Source organism: Ursus maritimus, unplaced genomic scaffold (assembly GCF_017311325.1).
Source record: "Ursus maritimus isolate PB19 unplaced genomic scaffold, ASM1731132v1 scaffold_2, whole genome shotgun sequence".
NCBI classification, from domain to species: Eukaryota; Metazoa; Chordata; class Mammalia; order Carnivora; family Ursidae; genus Ursus; species Ursus maritimus.
In genome coordinates this window covers 72,262,365-72,285,285 of record NW_024424452.1, presented here as the reverse complement: position 1 = coordinate 72,285,285, position 22,921 = coordinate 72,262,365, and the positions used below count along the sequence as shown (strand labels likewise).

The 22,921-nt window shown below is 39.6% G+C and overlaps 1 protein-coding gene across 3 annotated transcripts in view; it reads right to left on the bottom strand.

Moving 5' to 3' along the window:
• The window catches only part of POU2F1 (POU class 2 homeobox 1), a 166,121-nt gene that overhangs the window by 14,641 nt on the left and 128,559 nt on the right, over positions 1-22,921 (bottom strand). For all 3 annotated transcript variants that reach the window (XM_040636160.1, XM_040636161.1, XM_008695587.2), the window contains 10 exons: positions 22,442-22,495; positions 20,468-20,587; positions 17,950-18,138; positions 15,724-15,850; positions 14,544-14,638; positions 12,004-12,177; positions 6,902-7,043; positions 5,589-5,734; positions 4,181-4,360; positions 1,944-2,049 (listed from right to left, as the gene is read on the bottom strand). In XM_040636160.1, coding sequence (XP_040492094.1) covers positions 1,944-2,049; positions 4,181-4,360; positions 5,589-5,734; positions 6,902-7,043; positions 12,004-12,177; positions 14,544-14,638; positions 15,724-15,850; positions 17,950-18,138; positions 20,468-20,587; positions 22,442-22,495 — 1,333 coding nt within the window. The remainder of the gene's footprint in view (positions 1-1,943; positions 2,050-4,180; positions 4,361-5,588; positions 5,735-6,901; positions 7,044-12,003; positions 12,178-14,543; positions 14,639-15,723; positions 15,851-17,949; positions 18,139-20,467; positions 20,588-22,441; positions 22,496-22,921) is intronic.

The window sequence follows — 22,921 nt, the reverse complement described above, 5'->3', positions numbered from 1 at the left end:
TTTTGTGTATGTGTATCTCCTAAAAATTACCTTCCGTTTCAGATTTTTGCCACATTTTTAGAAAATCTGCAAAGCTGCTTGTTCTATTAAGTTCTATTTGAACTATAAGGAATTGTTCTGCAAAAGACGGTATCTTTAGGCCTAATGTAATATGACTTATAATTTGTTGGGAAGGAGAAGTTCAGTTTATAATTTAACAGGTGATGGCAGGCAGGGTGGACGGTGAGTTCCTTAAAGTCCAGGATTTCACGTTCCCAGTGCCCAAAACAAGAGCAACCAATCACCAACAGTTTGCTTACTAATCCGAAATGCTGAATACTCTACACTCTCAAACATGGGTTTTTGTTTGTTTGTTTGTTTTTAAGATTTTATTTATTTATTTGACACAGACAGAGAGACAGCCAGCGAGAGAGGGAACACAAGCAGGGGGAGTGGGAGAGGAAGAAGCAGGCTCCCAGCGGAGCAGGGAGCCAAATGTGGGGCTCGATCCCAGGACCCTGGGATCACGCCCTGAGCCGAAGGCTGAGGCACTCAGCTGCCCCAAACATGGGGGTTCTTACCTTATAATCTCTACTCCTAAGGCATCCAAAAATGGCTCGACTGATGGGAGTTGTCATGTATGAACCTCCTTATATTTTACTAAAAATTGTGGGTATGTCTATTTTGTGAGGGGTAAGTTTAAAGCTTTCATCAAAATTTCCAGGAACTCTAAAACCCAAAAAGGTCAAAAAGTACTATTCTAGGGGTGCCTGGGTGGCTCAGTCAGTTAAGCACCCAACTCTTGATCTCAGCCCAGGTCTTGATCTCAGGGTGGTAAGTTCAAGCCCTGCATTGGGCTCTACTTTAAGCCTACTTAAAAAAAAAAAAAAAAAGTGCTACTCTAAATAAATAAAATTATGAGATTTCCTAACAACTTAGAAATTTAATAACTATATAAAGTCATTCAGTTAGATCACAGAACCAAAGAAGTGTTATAACAAACTTAAAACATGAGTGAAGACGATCAAATTCCTCAACTCTAGGTTAAACTGAAGCTTGATTGTGAAATACCACAAATCCATTCGGGGGTTCACTAGCAGATCATCAACCTGGTGAATAATTACAGAATGCCTTATGCATCACATATCACTAAAAAACTTCTGATGACAACACTGAGTTATTTTAAATGTACTTGGGAAATGTGCTGTTTTAAAGGAGGCCTAAGGAAAAAGAATTATTTGTTCATTTTATAGTGAATGTGTCAGGCACTAACCTAGACACTGAGATTGCAAAAAGAATATTCAGATCTTTTGAGAAGTGTAAAGTCTATTGGAAAAGACAAAAGTATAAAAATATAGTCATTTATAATACACACAGGTGGAAATGAACAGTTTCCTGGGAAAGCAAGAGTATTTCTAGAAAGAACTGATACCTAAGCTGGAGGAGTGTGTCATGCTATCGGAGAGAAGTGCAGGCTGGGATAACATTTTTGGCAGTGGGGATGTTTACACAAAGGCACGGAAGGAATCTTCCTGTGTGTTGAGGATGGAAGGGAGAAAAGACTAGTGGAAGATAAGATCCAGACTGAAAATAACCTTCTATGAACTGATGATGAACTTGGATGCTTTCCTGAATACAAAAGCTGCAGCCACTGAAGGTTTTTAAGGAGTTACTTGAAAAAAAGTTGTGAGTTTTGAGAGGTAAGTCTGGGAACAATGTAGAAGATAAGAGTAATGTGGGAAAGAACAAAACAGATCAGGAAACCTTTATGTGAAAGTATTCTTTCTGACAAAATTAATTATGCTCATTTTTTGGAGTTCAGGTTTTCATATATGACTTTTCAAAAAAAAGCAATAGGTATTTCTAGTTAGAGCCTGAATTCACAATTTAATTCACAATTCTCAGAGAGACCTGTCATGGGCCTACTGTTTGCTGGCCAGCCGCAGGGCCAGGCTGCTGCTTACCTGTAACAGAGAGGTTAGTCACCGCAGCGCTGGTCAGCGGGAGAACTGGATTGACGGTGAGGGTCGTTGCCGCACTGCTCGTCACAAGGCTTGGCGTGGTTGCCACCTAGAGGTCAGAAATGAAAATATGCAAAAGCATTTTTAGAAAATAAAAAAATTTAAATCAATATTGAAGATGTATTTTGCCTATAAAAATTTTTAAATTCCAGATACAACAGAATTTAAAGGGCCTAAGAGGAAATAATTTTATAATCATCTTTTGATCTTCGAATTGAGAAAATAGACATGTTCACAGGCTGCTATTAGAAGATGGTTTTCTCTGATAGGAGAAATCACTTTGCCCGGGTTTAAAAAAAGTAATAAAAAACATTTCTAAATTTCAAATAATGTGAAGTCAGACAGACTCCAAGTAAGTAAGGAATATTCTACTAACTATCAACTTAATCTACACAAGACAACTATTCAATAGGATCAGAGTATCAGGGGTTCTTGGACTGCTTTTATTTTTGGTCATGTGGGGACAAGACTGCATTGTTTTTTATTTTAATGAAATGATATTATGGAAAGAATGTGAAGCAAAATTTTAAAAAGCTGACAGCTTCTCTTTGAAATAACATAAGATACTTCCACAGTTTTGTAAGAAATACTGTCTTCCTTTTAGTACAAATGAATCCAAAACACAAAACAGCCACCTACAGAAAACAGAACTGAATCTAATGACTATCTTTTTCATAACTACTATGTCACGAACTTCGTGATTAAAGCCCAACCATTCAACAACCACTGCCTTTCCTTAACAACCAGTACGTGCTCTTAATGATGACTTTAGTTTAAAAAAGCATCCAAGGGGCGCCTGGGTGGCTTAGTTGGTTGAGTGTCTGCCTTTGGCTCAGGCCGTGGTCCCGGGATCCTGGAGTCAAGCCCCACATCAGGCTCCTTGCTCAGGGAGCCTGCTTCTCCCTCTCCCTCTGCTGCTCCCCCTGCTTGTGCTCTCTCCCTCTCTCTCTCGAATAAATAAATAAATATCTAAAAAATAAATACATAAAAAGCATCCCAGTATAGAATGATATTCAAATACAACAGAAACAAATTCCCTCCCTCTCCCTCTCTCTCTCGAATAAATGAATAAATAAATAAAAATCTAAAAAATAAATACATAAAAAGCATCCCAGTATAGAATGATATTCAAATACAACAGAAACAAATGAACAAGGAAAGATCCGAAATGCAAACCCAACATTCTTCTTATCTGTGGAATCCTGGTTGGAAATATGGAGTCCCATGTGCCATCGTCCTTAACATCAAGAGAGTACATGAGCACTGCATGTCCCCTCAGTCTAGAATACTATTCCAAAGCAATGTGTGGAAGTGCCTCAGTGAGGTTATCAATGAAAGGCCCCACATATGTTGGAGAGTGAACACGTGAAATGGTTGAATTTATACAAGTTATCTGGGAATTTACTGTCACTTCCTCATGTAAGTTCAATAAACTGGGCTTTAAAACCCAACATGAATATAGGGGCGCCTGGGTGGCTTAGCTGGTTAAGCGTCCAACTCTTGATTTCCGCTCAGGTCGTGATCTCAGGGTTGTGAGACTGAGCCCTGTGCTGGATCCATGCTGAGTGGGGAGTCTGCTTGAGATTCTCTCCCTTTCCTCCCCCCTCATGCCCACTCCCTCTCAAAACAAAACAAAACAACTACAAAAACCCCCAAAACCCAACATGAATAAAAAGCAACTAAAGACTTTTTTTAGGTAATTGGAATCCAGCAAATCTGCTCCCACAGTTACAGAGTAACCTAATAAACTACATCAGAGAAGAGAATACTGGAACCACCACGAAACAGGAAAGAATTAAAATTGTTCACTTTAAAAAAGAAAGATCACTAAGTTCTTGGCTTAATGACAACATGAGATTTAATTACTTTAGTAGCATTTTTTTTTTTTAAACTTTCTGTCTCTCTCTTTTTTTTTTTTTTTAGATTTTATTTATTTATTTGTCAGAGAGTAAGAGACAAGCAGGGGGAAAAGCAGGCTCCCTACAGACGCTTAACCAACTGAGCCATCCAGGCATCCCACTTTAGTAACATTTAAAATACAAATTTATATATACTTACTCAACATGAATATATATATATACACAATAAATTACTATTACGAAATAAGTCAATTTCACAGATCATTTGTAAAATTATAAAAATTAGTCCTTTAGCTTGCATCCTCTATTTTTTATCCTTACCAGTGAGGTTGGACTGGGGAAAATTGCTTTGATAGGTGAGCTGCTGGTCCCACCACTGCTTGGTGGGTTGATTCTTTTTTCTTTCTGGCGGCGGTTACAAAACCAAACACGAATCACCTCCTTTTCCATACTGAGCTGATCAGCAATCATGGTGATCTCTTCCGAGGTAGGCTTTTGATTCTAAAGGGGGGAAAAAAATCACCTTTTGGAAAAACTTTTTATTTTTTTAATTAAAAAAAATTTTTTTTGGGGGGGAGGATAACTTTTTAAACTACTGACATAAATAAACAAATGGAGAGGGACAAATCAGAGAATGAAGCTGGGATATATACGACCATATTGACCCGCTTTTAACAAAGAACTTCTATAGATAAACATTCTAATGAACATCTATTTATTAAACTTATTCATATTAACTAAGAATAAGTTATTCTTTTTTTTTTTTAAGATTTTATTTATTTATTTGTCAGAGAGAGAGAGAGCGCACAAGCAGGGGGAGGGGCAGTCAGAAGGAGCAGCAGACTCCCAGCTGCGCAAGGAGCCTACCGCAGGACTCAATCCTGGGACCCTGAGATCATGACCTGAGCCGCAGGCAGGAGTTTAAACACCGAGCCACCCAGGTGCCCCAAGAATAAGTTATTCTTGAGTATTTTTTTTCTTAAGGGCTATTAATCTTGAATAAAATTCATAATCAATATAAATTTATATATTAGCAGGAATTTACGAGTTTCTCAGTGCTTCATGCACGTGTTTCTACTAGGACGATGAGGTAGGCAATAAGCCTCAGGGGCAGGAAAGGCAGGTGTTTCACAGATAAAGGGACTTCAGCATAAGAAATCAAGTCACTTGACCCATCACACAGTTACTAAGAGCGGTAAAATGGATACAGATTCCTGAGTCAATGTTCCTTCCACTGTGCTCAAGCCTTTTTTAAATTAGAGACGTCAAAATTTTATTGGAAGCTCTGATTGTGATATTCCCGGGGCAATAACAAACAAACAAACAAACAAACAAACAAACAAACAAACAAAGAGGCCAAACAGCTGTTGGAACGAACTTGAACTACTGACATCCAAGGCCTACAGTGTTTTAGTCCCAAACCACTACTGGAGGCACACAGACACTGTGTCGCCGGATCTACCTCCTGGTTTTTCCTCCCTGGATGCCTTGGCTTGTGCATTTCCTCTGCTTCCGGTCACACTGGGGCTCACACGGTCGTGAGCCTGCACTCTCCTGAACCCAGACGTGCTCCAGTTCGGTTTCCGATGTTCACTAACTGGCTTTGTCTATTGCTCTCCACTATGTTAGAAGCATCTATAAGGACTGAGGCCGGCAAGCCCGTCTTTTATCATCTATAGCACCTAATATTACACAGACAATCACATGTCTGTGAAAAGTAAAAACTAACCTCCAAGAAACTCTTCTCTAAGGCCACACGGATGTTGGTCTCTATGCTGGTGCGTTTCTTTCTCCTACGGTTCAAGCCTTCCATTCCCAGCCCTGGAGAATTCAGGGCACTTGGGCTGGAGAGACCTGAATCAGATGAGAGGTTCTCTGTAAGGAAGAAGAAAACACAGAAATCAAGTTAGTGGAGCATGATTCATGCATATTATACATTTATTAACAACAACAAAACTGACCGGAACATGTTAAGTTTAAAAGCAAGCATGGAAGGGTTTTCATAACCTACATTAAAACATCATTCATACCATAGATCTTTCTAAATTCTTTAAAGTTTAAACAAGGTTCTGTCATTTAATAGTCTAATGACCCTGGTCGTGTCATAGACATCTCTGCGTTTCTTTGCACTGTTTGTAGAATCAGATATTCTGACCTGTGGAACTCAGTAAGATTACAGATGCTGAGGCCGCATCCAGAGTTATGGAAGCAGACTGTCCCAGGGTGGATATTACAGGTTTGTCTTTTCCAGAGACCTGACTTTGGTTCCCATCTATAATGAGAACTACAGTCTAGGAGATCTCTGTGGCTCCTTACAGCTCTCACAGCCTATGATTCTGTGACTCAACATCCAAATTTTTCAAAAGGAACTCTCAGTACAAAAGACTTAGTTAAAACTAGCAGCTCAGCTTTTTATGTATGAAATATGTGGTCATTTTTAATAACAAAAGCAAAAATATGATCAATAATAAGTTTATGATAATTCATCAAGGAAGAACCTATAAATTTGTTTTTCAAATGTCTCTAAATGCATATGACTTCTTTTTTTTTTTTTTTTTTTTTTTTTTAAATTTTATTTATTTATGTGACAGAGAGACAGCCAGCGAGAGAGGGAACACAGCAGGGGAGTGGGAGAGGAAGAAGCAGGCTCACAGCGGAGGAGCCTGATGTGGGACTCGATCCCGGTACGCCAGGATCACGCCCTGAGCCGAAGGCAGACGCTTTAACGACTGCGCTACCCAGGCGCCCCTCTAAATGCATATGACTTCTTATCCTCTTCCTTCAACTACCCCTAACCCTGGCTCAAATACAAGAAATATTCCAAGGCTAAAAATTATTGCTCATTATGTACATTGTAATTACTAGATTTAAGTGAATTACTCTCTACTTTCTGGAGTCGTAATTTATATTGATCCTCCCAACATTAGTGAGCCTCGATGTCTCAAGTCGCAATAACGCAGTAGGAAACATAAACCCAAGTGTAAACAACTCCCCAGTAAAATGCCACTGGACAGTGAGGAAGTGTCTTACATATTCACTCACCTGCATCATTTAGCCACTTCTCCAAAAGTGGCTTTAGCTTGCACATGTTCTTAAAGCTGAGGTTCAAGGCTTCAAAGCGAGAGATGGTAGTTTGGCTGAAGTCATTTCCATACAGTTTACCCATCGCGAGCCCAACATCGCCCTGCACAATAATACAGAGCAGAAGGGGGAAGAGGAAGAGATTTGTCTCACTAATGTCCAAAGCCTTCCCTCTAGGGTGCTGCTCCAGTAACTGTTTTAAAGACTCGACAATCATTCCATTGATTGAGCCCCACAAAAGCACCCAGCCTTAAGCCGAGCACAGCATTCAACGAGGAATGTCAGTGAGGCCTTGATGATGACAAAATTCTTAACTCCCATATTCTCTCCGTTTTGAGTCTCTTCTTGCTCCCTCATGTAATAACCAAGACATCAAATATTTCTAAGTTTCAAAAGATACTGCTGATATTTTCATAAGCCCCTTAACAGATGCAACCACAATGATTTACATAATCCTTAAAAGCTGTTACCTGTATCACCTACAGGGTTAATAGATGTAAATGTTTAGGTAACTTCAGGTATCTCTGAACTAGCCAAACTTCCTGTAAATCACTTTAAAATTTTAGAAATAATGCCTCACTCTCCCTGCACCCTCCCTCCTGCCCCCCGTAAAGTATTTCTGGAAGCAGTGAAAAAAATCTATTTTCCACCCTTAGTTTGGATTTCAAAGTTGGTTACAAAAACAGGTATCCTAAAAGACTACTTTTGTAACCATTATAGAGATAGAAATTCACAGTAGAGAGGTTTGACCCACTTAGTTAAACCTTCACGGGCACTGGAAACTTGGTAACCTTATAGCAATAGAACAATGATCCCCTGAATATATTACAAAAGATGTCTTTCTTTATAAGCCTATAACCTTTGAAATGTATACAGTGCTTTTCTTCTGGCGGAATCTCTCTTGTTAAAGCTGAAAAAAGCCCTATCTTAATAGTTATTTTATATATAGGCAATAGAAACTCACGGAGTTTAAATGATCCGAGCTCTCATTTCAATTAGTTTAGTGGCAGGACAGAAAGGCAACATTTCTAGCCCTAAACACGACACAGCCAATTCTACTATGCAACAGCCAACTCCCAACAGCTGTGGCAACACTTATTCTGAGTTGGGATTATCCTAGTCCTTTGGCTCCCCCACCCCCTCAATCCATTCTTTTAGATACTACATCATTTATTAGCACCCGCATTAGGTGGTCTTTAAGGAAAGGAAAAAACTTTTTCTCTTAAAGATTTTATTTATTTATTTGACACAGAGAGAGGGCAAGCACAAGCAGGCGGAGCGGCAGAGGGAGAAGGAAAGGGAGAAGCAGGCTCCCCGCCGGGCAGAGAGCCTAATGCCAAGATGGACCCTGGGATCCTGACCTAAGCCGAAGGCAGACGCTTAACCGACCGAGACACCCAGGCGTCCCAGGAAAAAACATTATTAAGAAACCTCCATTTTCTTACTGGTGAGCAACTTCTGATAAAAAGTTTAACAGATATAGGTTTAAATGTTCAAACTATCTGATAAAGTGAGGTATAGAGAATATCAGAACTTGAACTGATGTGGTTATTTAAACTTAAAGTAATTCAAATCAAATAAATTAAAAACTCAGTTCCCAGCACCACTAGCCGTCTTTTAAGTGCTCAGGAGCCACGTGTGGATAGTGGCTATTGTTCCACACAGCAGAAATACAGAACATTCCCACCATCACAGAAAGTTTCATTGACACCTTTGAATACACAATCTCTAAGAAGAACAGAAATGGACTGCTTATTGATTTCCTTCCAATTATAGTAAAAGTGAAAGAACCAGGTTAGTGTGAGCGGGGCATAAATGATATCCATTATATTTATATACAAATATATCTGTAGATACAGGTTTATCTATATCGATATCTCTATACATTTATTAAATCTTACTTCATTCAATCAACAAATATTCACTAAGTGCCTACTATATTTCAGGCACTAAACATGCTTGGTTTGTCACATATATTCATGTCTGGGCCACTTTATTTGTTTAGATTATAGCTTTCTAGAAAGCTGGGCCAACTAAACCTTGCAATTCTTTGAATAGAAGACCTGCTGTAGTAGTTAGATGAAAATAAATGTCTTCTGACATCGTATCTGCATAATTTGCTAAGAAATTCTCAAAAACTTCTGTAATATTTTTCTATGACAAGTAACAATATTGATAATACACAAAAATAACATATAAAAAAAATCACATCATTATAAAAACAAACAATGCCTTAAATGGTGGCTAGACATAAAGCACGCCACCAACTCAATACAACTATGGCAGAGCCATGTGAGATTTATACAATATAACTTTACTTCATATTAAAAATTTTTAAAAAAAGATTTATTTATTTATTTGAGAGAGAGCAAGCGGAGGTGGGGGGAGGGAGCGGTGGTGGAGCACAGCGAGAGAGAGGAGTCCCAAGCAGACTCCATACTCAGTGCAAAGCCTGACACGGGGCTTGATCTCATGACCCTGAGATCATGACCTGAGCCAAAACCAAGAGTTGGGCACTTAACTGTGCCACCCAGGCGTCCCTAAATTATTTAAATGAATAAAAAGCAACAGCCCCCTCAGTTAATATACTAATTCTCATTAATTTGATATATGCTCTTGTTACTACCATGTTGGGTTCTTCCTCACAAAAGGAAATATTTTAAGCAGTGGCCTCATACATTATCTGAACTATATAATATCTCTTGATACACTTTTCTTTGATAAGATTTTACTTACTTATTTGAGAGAGAGACAGAGAGAGAAAGAGAGAGCAGGAGGAAGGGCAGAGGTAGACAGACAAGCAGACGCCCCACCAAGTGGGGAGGGAGCCTGACGTGGGGCTCGATCCCAGGACCCCGAGACCATGACCTGAGCTGAAGTCAGACACTTAACCAACTGAGCCACCCAAGAGCCCCTGATATTTTTTAGAAGAGCAAAAGGAAAAACGGATTGAGATTAGGAAATAATGAAGGTACCACATGTGATAAAAGTGTTATACTATGGTATGCCTCCCAATTATATAGTGACATCTATAGCAATCTTTTAATCAATTAAGTAATTAGAAAATTACTATTTAGGGGGTGCCTGGGTGGCTCAGTTACTTAAGCATCTGCCTGAAGCTCAGGCCATGATACCAGGGTCCTGGGATCAAGCCCTGTGTCAGGCTCCCTGTTCAGTGGGGAGTCTGCTTCTCCTTCTGCTCCTCTGCTCCATTCATGTTCTCTCTTGCTTTTTCTCTCTCAAATAAATAAAATCTTAAAAAAAAAAAAAAAAGGAAAAAGGAAAAAAAATTACTGTTTAAAACATCTACTAACATGTACATTTACTCTGAGAATAGGGATTTTCGTTTGTTTAAACTAACAACTTGAATGTCTAACTTCCCCTGTGTGTGTGTATACCAAAAAACAGGATACAAAACAACCTTTGAAAAACTACAACTGGGGTATGTGACTTAAAAACAGAGGTTGATTTTCCCATCCTGAACCAGTAACATGTGTTTTAATCCACGCAGTTAAATTCTGCAAAATGCTGCCCCTGGTGTGTCAAAGTCATTCTGATAAATAAGGAAGAGTCATGCCAAATCGTAGGATAAAACCATAAAGCCCCAGACCATAAGGAAGCTCCTTTACATAAAAGAAAGAGAAACAACACTAGCAATATGTTGGGTCAAATGCCACAGAAAGGCTAAACACTATTTGGGTAAAAGTTAAAGATTTTTTTACAAGCCTTACTATCCTTGGCATATCACTGAGGCGACAATCTCCTAGGGAACCTAAGAGTACGCTGTGCTAATAGCCTAGAAGCCGAAGCACCGCTCAATTACCAACCTCAGACTTATTCGGGTTTCACTCACCCCCATCAATCAGCTGTAGCTTCGGCTCTCTTTAAAGAACAAGCTAGATCGCTGAGATGTTTCCAAAGTCCTAAACACTTCACGGATTGTAATTTGTTTCCTCACAAGTGAAACTCCTCACAAAGATAACTGTATTTTCTCTAAAATTATATCTACTTAAAAAATCATTTCATATTCCTAATATGTAATTAGTGTCTTTGAGAAAAAGTAAGTTACCAGAGAAATATATGGAATAAAAGTCTGTTCTTAAAAACAGAAAAAATGGGGATACCATCCGTGGTTTTTGATCTACCACAGTAGGGCATTACTTTACTTTCAACTGACAATAATCTGGATAGTGTTTCAGTAGTGGCTTCATCTTCAAACAGTAATTATATCCTAATTCCATAAAAACACCCAATCCAATCTCTACTTCAGTAACTATTTCTCATCTAATGATCTCGTATCATTTGACATAAATGTTACTCAGTTTAATTCTTTCCCTGCTTTAAAAGTATTATTCGTGACAGGTTAATCAAAGTATTATCAGTGCTTGCGCTTGGGACAAAGATGCTATATACCCGGATGCCTGTTTAAACCATTAAACGTATTCCACATTAAAAGCCCTCTGCTAGGTGACATTAAAAATATTACTTTGGATTTTGATTAATTTGGACCTTACAGATAACAGATTCCTATTTGTTTAATTACTTGCAGTTTGGACTTGTGTGTGTGTGTGTGTGTGTGTGTGTGTGTGTGTGTGTATGTGTGTCTCCACTGGCCCCTTCTCTCTCCCCAAAATCTGTTTTTAAACCAGTCTGTCAAACTTTTCCCCTGCCATCTTTCCTGTCTCAGACTTACACACAGAGCTCTAAGGCCGAGAACCAGATGTTCTACAAATAAAACCCTCACCATAGTCACGGTATCCCCAAACATTATCTTTTCAACTCTCACCATTTATTGGTCTACTGGTGATTTCAGAGGCCCGTGTTCTGAGAGAAATCTTGAAGATGTTAGCCTAATGTTAAATCATAAATTTTATAACTGAATATATGATTAGCGGTCTAAATTTATGAATGCAGAAAATGGCTGAGAACGAGCTGCGGTCTAAAACTCGGCGACACCAAGGCCAAGGAACTGACTGCACCTCAGAAGCTTCTCTGGACGCCTAAAGCACAGATGTGGACCCAGTCAAGGAGACGAGGCTAAGTCAAGGGTGGGTTCATCCTACCTGAGTGAATCCAAGTTTGATTCGTCTTTGTTTGAAGGTCTTGGCAAACTGCTCAAGCTCCTCAAGGTCACTGGGCTCCTCCAAGCTGGGGGTGTCAATTCGCTTTGGTGTTGACTGGCTCTGTGGAAGTGTCTGAATCGGGGTGGCGGCTATGGTGCGTGTTGGGGTTGCTGGCTGTTACGAGGAACAGAAGGATAAGAGAATAAGCACACCAGACGACACACTGGAATGTGTCACAAGTGAACAACTTAAGGAAGCAGCTGTATTCGTCAAGAACTATGAAGACCACGGAACACTGGGGAAGGTACAACCTCACGCTCAGGGAGGAAAGCAGAGCGGGAAATTCTGTGTACTAGAATTACCGTTACGGTTAAACATGCAGGTCCGTGAAAAAGGCTTAAATCCTCAAAAATGAAACCCACTGTACTTGGGTTTTCAAATATATGTATGCATAAGATACATGTGTTCAGAGCATATATAAAAAATTAGACTTTATTTTAAAGAATCTGTTTCATAAATATGCCACTTAAACTCTAAGTTTCAAAACCGCAGGGACCATATCTATCTTGTTTATCACTATCGTATCTCCAACTTATGACACAATATTATAAAAATAAGAAGATGAAAACAATTTGAAGGGGAAAGTAAATCACCTACAGTTTAAATAACTTAATAGCTTCTTTCTTGTGTATTTCTTTCCACAGACCTACATTTCTTTCCTTTTTTATCCTGTTTTTAATTTGTTGGCACTAGGTTTATTTACTCTCTAAACGTTTCTCTCACAAGTTATAAGTAATTTTCAAATCTTCAGTAACAAGGCATGCACCTCACAGATCAGAGTGACCTCTATGATATGATTAAGACACTGGAAGGGGCCATAGGGTACAAAACCAAAACGGTAAACTTCGTTTTTACTCCGGTATGACTGACGTAAAACAAAGCCGTGTATATTTAATGCGTACGCCTTGATGAGTTTGAAGTAAGTATACAATCATGGATATATAGTCACCGTACACAATGCCCTAAACTTACTCATGACCTCTAAAGGTTCTTCCCTCCCTTGGATCTACAGTCTTAACTTTCACTGTAATTACAGTATACATCATTTTATACTCTGCTTCATAATTATCATTTTCAAAGGCTGACTGAGGTGGTATTATCATAGTTTAACGATTTCTTCATTGCTAGACACTTTTTTCATTATATTTCCACGACGTTAACACCATAATGAAAAACCTTGTACATATCATTCTTCTCCCCACCTTTGTAATTAGTTCTCTGAGATAAACTCAGAAGTGATTTTCTATAACTGGATAAAGGGTACACCATAAATAACTCCATGGCTTTTGATACACATCATGTTGGTTCTCACTATAAAATGCTAGTCTCTTCCACATGCTTGTGTTAGCAGTTTTTAAAAAATGTTTTGTTAACTGAAGGAGTATATGGTACTTCACTATTGCCTTAATTTGAATTTCTCTTATTACTCAAAGTAAAATTTTTCCCATGTCAATTATTATCTGTATTTCTTCATCAATCGATTTAGATCCATAGCCCATCTATATATCAATGGTTAATCAATTAAGACAGGTTTACATCTTCCTTTCTAATCTGTTTGTCCTTTATTTATTTTTCTTGTGCTATTGCACTGCTGGGACCTACAGTACAATGCTGAATAAGTGGTAACAGTGGACATCCTTGCCTTACTCCTGATCTTAATGGGAAAGTATGATGTAGGGTTTTTTGGGTTTTTTTGGAAGATGCCTTTTACTAGGTTTGAAAACTATTCCTAGTTTGCAAGAGTTTTTATCATAAACAGATGTTGAATTTTGTCAAATCTGGCAATGTGCTAATGATAACTTCCAAGATTATAGACAAAGAGAATCAGAGCTGGAAGAGGGATTCAGGATCAGTCCGTTTAATCACCTAATTTACAGAGGAAGAAATGAGGTGAAATGACATGTTCAAAGTCATAGCTGGTTAAGAAGCAAACTAGATCTAAAGCTTAAATGTCAGGATGCCTACACATATGCATTTTATATAGTTTAACTCTAGTGGAAATGAGTTAAAGCAACATCTTAAAGCCGAGAGGAAAGAAAACACAGAGATCAGAACTTCTTTGCAATTTCTGAGAAAGTGGATGTCCTTTCTGAGAAAGGACAATGATGTGTTTTAACTGAGGCACTAGGTTTCTAATGCAAGTGGTAATCTCTACCGCCAACTATGGGGAGGGGCTGGGGAAGACAAGAGGAGGGTCAAATAGCCAGAACTCATTACTCATTTGCCATTAACAAAGCTATCCTTTATAAACATATGAGAAAATAGGAACTCCTTGAAGATTTTCAAGGCTACATCAATTTGGTAGCTTTATCAAGCTGATCAATCCTGTTTGGAATCTTTGATCGGTTTGTGAAAACCATCTGGATTATTTTTATTAGGGTATTACGGGGTTTTGCTGTGTTTTTATAATTTAACAAAGTCCAAGAATCCCTCAAAACATCAGGGTAAGAGAAAGCAACCCTCAACGGGAGAAAACTGACCTGGGAGGTGAGGGTGATGCTTGGCTGCGACTGTAGGAGGTTGGCTTGGCTTTGCTGAGGTAGTTGCGTTAAAAGATTTTGCGCTTGCAGGAGACCTGTAAAACACAAACACGTCGTGTCAGGAACACTAAGATCACTTTGAACATACGGCAGAATAAAGAATAAGAAAGCGAAGTGAAAATTTCCAACTGACCTCTTGATAGTTTTATCAGTCTTAAAACTCTTCATGTCTTATCTGCCTAAAATCAATCTTGTTAAATACAAGTTGGGCAGGAACACGTGGAACATTAAACTAAAACTGATGTATGTGTTTGATACCATGTCTGATGATCTCTCTGATTGGCCAATCCTTTATTTTCATAAGGAATGGATGAAAATGAAGAAGTACTCTAAATGGAAGCAGCTTGAAACTCTAAAAAGAGCCCACCTTCTCAACCCAGAATCCATCAGAAACTGTCAGTAGATGTTTGACCAGAGAACTGTCTGGTTCAAGAAAGGAGCAGGCTATCCATTAAGTGGAATGGGTATTTACACAGTGCAAGATTTTGGAATGAATCATCAAGAAGAAGAAGAAGGCTAAAGGACAGAAATAATGTGGAATTGGTAGACAGCCACTAATGTTCCTCAGGGTGAAGCCATGATAGCCTGCATCTCTCTACACGGACTCCTTAATCAACCTTACAAACATGACTGAACTTCACTGTTTGATACAGAAATGACACAACAATATTTACCACTAAAAGGCCTCGACCTTTTTTTTTAATAACTCAAAAACCTGCAACTTCTAATATAACACCTTGTCCTTCTCAAACTTTAAAACAAATGATTGTTAGAAACATATGTTTTTAATGCTCAGCCCACGTTTTTTAATACATTCCCAAGAAAAACTATCAAAATACTAGAAGTAATTTATGTTGAAGGATTTCATTTAGATTTTTGGCCAAACTGTTGGTTCACCCCTAGCGATTAAACGGCTAAAAGGTAGTAAAGGACGACTTCAATATGTGGTTATGCACGACCCAAAATATATATTTTTCTTAACGTGCATACTGAGTTTAAAGTGAAAGTGAATGTAATCACACCGTGCTGACGGACAGCGCCAGGGCCCAAACGACAGCAGCAGGTGTACGAGTGCTCTAAGGGACGCCCTGGCCCTGCGAGCAGGTGCGGAGGAGCTCACCCTGCTGGCCCTGGGGCGTCTGCGAGATGATGAACTGCGCCGGCTGCAGGTTGGTGGTCGGATGCACCAGCACGAACTGCTGCAGGTTGAGATTCTGCTGCTGGAGCTGCTGCAGCTGCTGCAAGTCCTAGAACAGCCGAAGGGAGACACAGGTCGGAGATGCTGAAATCAAAACTCCCTGACTCCCGAGGGGCCCAGATGATGACCTGTGCCGTCCAAATCGAAGACAGTCACTATCTTACATGCTTCAGAACAGGGTGTGCCTGGGTATGTTCACGAAGAAAAAACAAAGAAGAGACCTGGAGCGGCCGTAAGGACTTAGGGTTTCTGTGGGCATCGACTGCATGGTGACTTACGCCAAACCTCATTTCCAATAATTACTTCAAATGCCCTCAGAACAAACGGTTACAGTTGAGTGTTTTAACATGTAAGGACCAATATGGGTTTTCAAAATCAAGCGAAAATAGAATATGTTGAGTTTTTAACTATTCAAGTGATCTTTCTCTCTCTCTCTTTTTTTTTAAGGATTTTATTTATTTATGTGACACAGAGACAGCCAGCGAGAGAGGGAACACAGCAGGGGAGCGGGAGAGGAAGAAGCAGGCTCCCAGTGGAGAAGCCCGATGTGGGACTCGATCCCGGACTACCGGGATCACTTAGGCCCTGAGCCGAAGGCAGACGCTTAACGACTGTGCTACCCAGGCGCCCCCAAGTGATCTTTCTCTTAAGTAAAAATTGAGAGTGCTTTGTGTGAATTTGCATCAATAAATTAAAATATCTATACTGATTCATTAAATTTGGCACCAGTCTAACTCAACTGAGAAATCAGTGTAAAAATACCTAAAAATAGCTATCCATGTAAAAATCCAATCCACAGCATACTAAACTTGCTTAACTTGGTTCAGCATTTCATAATTTTCAATGTGCTTCCAGGCAGATTATCTTATTAGAATAATGTCAACAGGGATGCATGGGTGGCTCAGTTGGTTGAGCGTCTGCCTTCGGCTCAGGGCGTGATCCCAGGGTCCTGGGATCGAGCCCCGGATCTGACTCCCTGCTCAGTGGGGACCCTGCTTCTCCCTCTCTCCTGCCCCTGCTCATGCTCTCTCTCACTCTCTCTCAAATAAATAAATAAAATCTTAAAAAAAAAAAAAAAAGAATGTCAACATAGGGTCTCAAATCTTACACACCAAAAACATGTATTTGGTGATGAAAGTGGCCAAAATTAAACATTGTCTTTTTTTTTTTTTTTTTAAGATTTTATTTATTTATTTGACAGAGAGAGAGGGAACACAAGCAGAGGGAGTGGGAGAGGAAGAAGCAGGCTTCCCAGTGGAGCAGGGAGCCCGAAGTGGGGCTCGATCCCAGGACCCTGGGATCACGCCCTGAGCCAAAGGCAGACGCTTAACAACTTAGCCACCCAGGTGCCCCAAAATTAAACATTGTCTTGATAAAGCTTGTATATCATAGTCATAAAAATCAGTCTGACATCTATTCTTTACTCATACATTAACTGGCTCTTTTTTAATGTCTAGGCAAACTCCGGCTACCACAGTAAATCCACTTCCTCACTTCTGAGTCTTCTCTAGGGGGATAAAGATCATCGTCTAGCACTAGACTCATAAGAATTCTTTGTATGACTTACTGATAGGACTACTTGTACTTTTTTCCTCTCCTTGAGATAAAGGACTTCATTTACCTTTCTTCCTTGGTAGTACCGTCTATGTCTCTTAAATAACTTTTTATTATCTTGGATATTTTGCCCTAAAATGTGAACGTTGAAACCAAACAACATCGTAAGGCAGTTCTGCACGGAGTTCATCACTGTGTAGCACAGATGACGTGCCATCGTGCTCACACGTGATGTGGCAACGTTCACTGCAGAGCACACGACCAAACTCATGCCTGCCATAATTAGCTAATTATAATAAATACAGTAATCCCCTGCTTCAAAAATATGCCAACTAATTATTCACGAATTGTCACTTCATATAAACAGTCGGTTATTCAAATAATCAGTGATGTGTTTATTATAATATCAACTCAAATAAGCACACAAATGTATTATTTCTAGTACAGTGGTAAGGCAGGCTCCCACAGACGTCCGCAGTGTAGAGCTTCTCAGGTTCCAGGGCCCACACTAACACTCAGAAAGTGAATTCTGTACTAAAGAAAACCTGCCGCTTTCTGCCTCAGCTTCCTGCCCCGGCCACGACAGTGACTCACCTGTGCGATCTGTATGGGCTGAGACAGGGGGATCTGCGTCATGGGCGTGGCGGCGGAGGCTGAGATGGTGGCCCCGGCAGCACCGTGCTGTTGGCTGGCGGAATGTTGCTGCACGGCCGCGGCCAGCAGCTGGGCCTGGGCCTGGGCCTGCTGCAGGAGTAACTGTTGCTGGGCTGGCGTCAAGGTAAGCTGAACACAAGCACAAGAGACAATCGGAGAGCTGCGAGGGAGAAGGGCCCCTAATGCAAGCCGACCGCTCTGCCGTAAGTAACGCAAGTGGTCTAAGACCTTGGCTACCCAACTTCACGTGGTTAGCAGGAGACTGAAACTTTCAGCAGCAGTCAAGCTACCATTCCTAGTGGCGCTTTTAAATTAAAATGGTGGTCCTCGCTCTGGACTTGAACAATCACTCAAGCTTGTCCAGGGCCCCAGGGTTCAGGCAAAAAAGTAATTAACTAGTAAGCAAGGAAAAAAAAGAATCAATGCTGACAGGATATGAAAAGAAATTTACACCCAACAGAGCAGCAAGTGATTAGTCAGATGAATGAGGAACAAGGATGCTGGATCTGACCACGGAAAGAACTGATAAGGCCCAGCTGCTTCCCATTAGCGTGAATCTCTGCCATATTCCATCATTTCCATTATGTCCTAAGATATGACTGAAGACCATGAGCTCCATTTGTTTCTTTTCCAAGTCTCCCGACAGCCCCTCCCTAACGCAGTCTTTTCTGTTACTGAAAGCACTGGGTCTCCGCAACTTTACATCCTCTTTCCAACACATTATCTCGGTGAAACAGGTGGTGACAGCCAATCTCTTTACATGCAAATGAATCCTACTGCCCAGGTTTAACGGAAGCTCCAGCCACAGGAACCCGGAATCCCAAATGTCTCTTACTATTGTAAACACTAACCACCCAAAACAAACCCAAACGGTAAAACAGGAAATGTATTTAGAGCAGATTTAAATTGGCTTTCATAATGCAACTTATTTCAAACACAAAGTAATAAGTACAGTTCCTTTTGGTGGCATGTTCTGATCAGACACGAAGGAACCCTAGAATATCTTTTTTTTTTTTTTTAAACATTTTCTTTTTTGGGTAATCTCTACACCCAACATGGGGCTTGAACTCATGACCCTGAGATCAAGATTCATGTGTTCTTCTGACTGAGCCAGCCACGTGCCCCACCTTGGAATATATTCTTAAGTGCATTCACTCAGTGGCACAACCCTTCTTCTAAAAGGGTCCAATACAATTTGCGCATTAGAGGCATAAGAATCAAAATCAAACCATTCAAAAACTTAATATCTATCAAGGTATATTTGCTTATAAATATTTTGCATAATACATAAACATTAATCTCTATTGAGGGAATTTTTATTTAAATTTTATTTAAATTCAATTAATTAACATATAGTGTAATATTAGCTTCGGAGGTAGAGGTCAGTGATTCATCAGTTGCATATAACACCAGTGCTCATCACATCACGTGCCCTCCTTAATGCCCACCACCCAGTTACCCCGTTGCCCCCCCACCTCCCCTCCAGCAACCCTCAGTTTTTTTCCTATAGTTAAGCGTCTCTTATGGTTTGTCTCTATTGAGGGGATTTCTAAAATAGTTTCTCAACAATTCCTAAAAGAGCCTTTCCACTACCAAGACATACTTCACTAAAATAAAGGAAATAAAAAATCGTGTGGGTTGATGCGATGTGAATTGAACAATAACAGATAACTCTTCCTTACCACTCTCCTCGCCTTCCCACCCACAAAATAACTTAACAGACAAATGTTTAACACTGGGAAATATTTTTGGTGTCTTAGAGCAAAGAGAACTGAAAAGTTAAAAGCTTAATGTATTCATAAGAGCCGATTTATTGCCAATAAAAGTAAATGACATTTATTGACTGCTAGGTGCCAAGCACGGTTCTTTGAGTTTCATAAATACTGTTACTCTTAATCTTGGCGACAATCTCATGAGCTAGCATCTTACACGGACGGACAACATCTCCATTTAACTGAAGGAACCCTGAGGCACAGGGAGATGAAGTAATTTGCCCACACAGCAAACTGTGTGGAGAGGAGACCAGAGGTTTCATTTGAGAACATTACACAGTAACTTAAAGAAAATGTTTTCCTTTTGTGGGTACTAGTCCCTTCTTTAACCTCTACTCTGCAGCAATACCGGAGCTCCCAACTGTTTACTACAATCTCATCAATGTAATGGTCTCACTCACAGGACGACTCCACCGCATGACGAAGCAGCAGGTGGAACACGAGTTTAAAGAAGTCTTTAGTTTATCTAGAACATCTGCAAAAGTAAGAAAAGATACCCTGAAAACTTATGACAAAGATAATTCCTTTTTCAGAGCTGCCTACAGTATAGAAAATTCCTTAAAGACAATAGCCCAGGCATAGCCATGTCACTGTCGGCTACGGCAAACAGTTCTAATCCAAGCATTGGCCAATGGCAGTTGTGACACAAATTCAAGTTCGTTACAATTCTCTCAGTGAAGACTTACCCCGGTTATCTGTCCTCCAGCCAGCATGAGCTGGGTCTGGGGGATGGCTGCCTGCACTGAAGGCTGCTGGGAAGGCTGGCTTGGCTGCTGTGAATCCCCCGATTCTTCATTAGATTTAGACTGAGGAGGGTGGGCGGTGGTGGGAAGGAATAAGAGATATCAAATAATTGACTAAAAAAACTTACAACTCCATATTTTAAGAATTATTTACAACATGCATTTATCTAGTCATGAGTTTTCTGGTTTCGTTCCTTTCCTATTAATCTTTGTATTTTCCCAATTTTAACATAGGAAGTTTTTAGGCTTTTCTGCCTTTAAAAATCACATTTATTATTTGTTGTTTTCGAACTATAAAGGAAAGAAATGGTCAAAAATGGAACACATAAAAGTAGAAAAATAAAATATAAAAATTATCCACAAGTTTTCGGCGTAGACTTTTTGTTCCCATGCCAGCAAAGCTTCAATGACAACTTTTAAGAAGAAAAAATAATTTGGTCCTCCACAGACCAAGAGGATTGTTTAGAAACCCAAATCCCCAACTTTGTAAATAAGGAGTCAGGGAAGAGCACCTTCTCAGTCCATCTCTACATTAGACCGTCCACCCCAACATTCTGAGATGTATCTGGCAGTCAGCCTGAAACTTCCTTATCTAGCATCTCAGAGACTGGCTACTTGACCCACAGAACTTTTCATCTAGTATTTAAAATTACCGTAAATTTAGCATATCCCATCAAGTAACACAAAAATTTAAGAGGAAAAATGCTGCAGTCAAGAGGGAAAGAGAACACACTCCTAAAAGGGACACTAAGAGGAAATTTTATGGTAATTAAAACTGGTTATGCGGAGCATTAAAATGCTGCATAGATTTGCATATTTCCCACCACCTGTTTTGGGGACTGCGGCAAGGCTAATTAACATAAAGGCTCTGATTAATTCTGCCAGTCATGGAGAGATCATTACAGTGCAGGACCGTAAACACACCGCGCTGGGGATACAGCCTGTTTGCCAACATCTCTCTAAGGGACGAAAGTTTACCATGGCAACCGAGGCAATTTTCCGCCTCCTCTCCCTCAGAAAGGAAGGTCACACTATCTCCTTTTCTTTTCTCTTGCTTCCATGTGTTACTAGGTCCATATTCCACTGGGTTTCATGGAATGCTCAACCCAAGGTCTTTGGTCATTAGCAACACTGAAACAAATCTTCTAGAATACGGTTTTTCCCCTCTTGACTGTTAGTAACCTAAACACCATAATGAAAGGAAGCAGCAGATCAACCGAATTATGGAGTAATGCATAATAACTGAACTTTTCATGTTTTACCATATGGTTTGTATCAGCAAAGTAGCCAGATTTAACTTTCGTTTTTAAAATTTTGACTGTATGAAGCCTGTCAATGACCATAACAGGTTCAGTTACAAACCTGAGAATCATAACATTTTAGAGCAGAGGGGAACCTTGACAAGCTTCTAAACTTCCCTACTTACATAAATGCAGGAGAAAAAGAACCCCAGGAGGTTAAACGACTTGACAAAGGTCACACAGCTAGTTAGTGGCAGAGCAAGAACGCAAACCTAAGACTTCTGTATCTCAGTCCAATGCTCTTTCCTCTACACTATAAAATGACAAATAAAAAAAAGACATCTGGAAACAAAAGGGCATTAAGATATTATCTGGCTTTGTGTTTAGGTATGTGTTATCACTGTGTAACTTAGAACCAGTTTCCTAAACTTACATATCCAACTCTGAAAGTCCCCTTTCCTTGTTCACCTTTTGTCACTCACAGTAGCATAATATGAACTGGATTTTCATTAATGTCAACAATTATCATTATTTGGATCCTAATGACATTAGGTAATAAAAAAGGTACTACTTCTAAATATTTCCTATTATAAAACTATTGCATGCTCATTATAAAAAAATCAGAAAAATATGGTAAGAGAGTAAAGCTGGTCCACAACCGCAAGACCCAGCTTACCTGTACATTTAAAGACTGAGCAGCAGCTTGTAAACTTGTTCCAGCGAGCTGGACCTGAAAGTAAAGGAATCAGGTAAAGTCCTCGTCTAATGCTGTTGACATCCATCACTGTAAGTTGACATCAACCAGTATTTCCAGAATCTCTACTAAGTGTATGTTACTGACGTAGCACGGAGAACACAAAGAGGTCTATCTTACAGGGTTAAAACTTTATGGACAAGCTCACCGTTCCTCCACGTCCCACCAGAAAATGCTGTTAACATTTCCTTTCTAAAAATGCTTTCCCACACAAAACTGTCATCAGGCATGCCGTCCTTGTATTAGGCATTCCTTACTTAACATCTTGTCTATATTCACTGGACACTTAGATTCTAAAAACTTAATTCATCTTCCAGTGTATTAAAGAACACATAAGAACAAGCTACTTATATACATTATTTTTATCATTATAAACAATCAGAATTATCTACTCATTCTAAT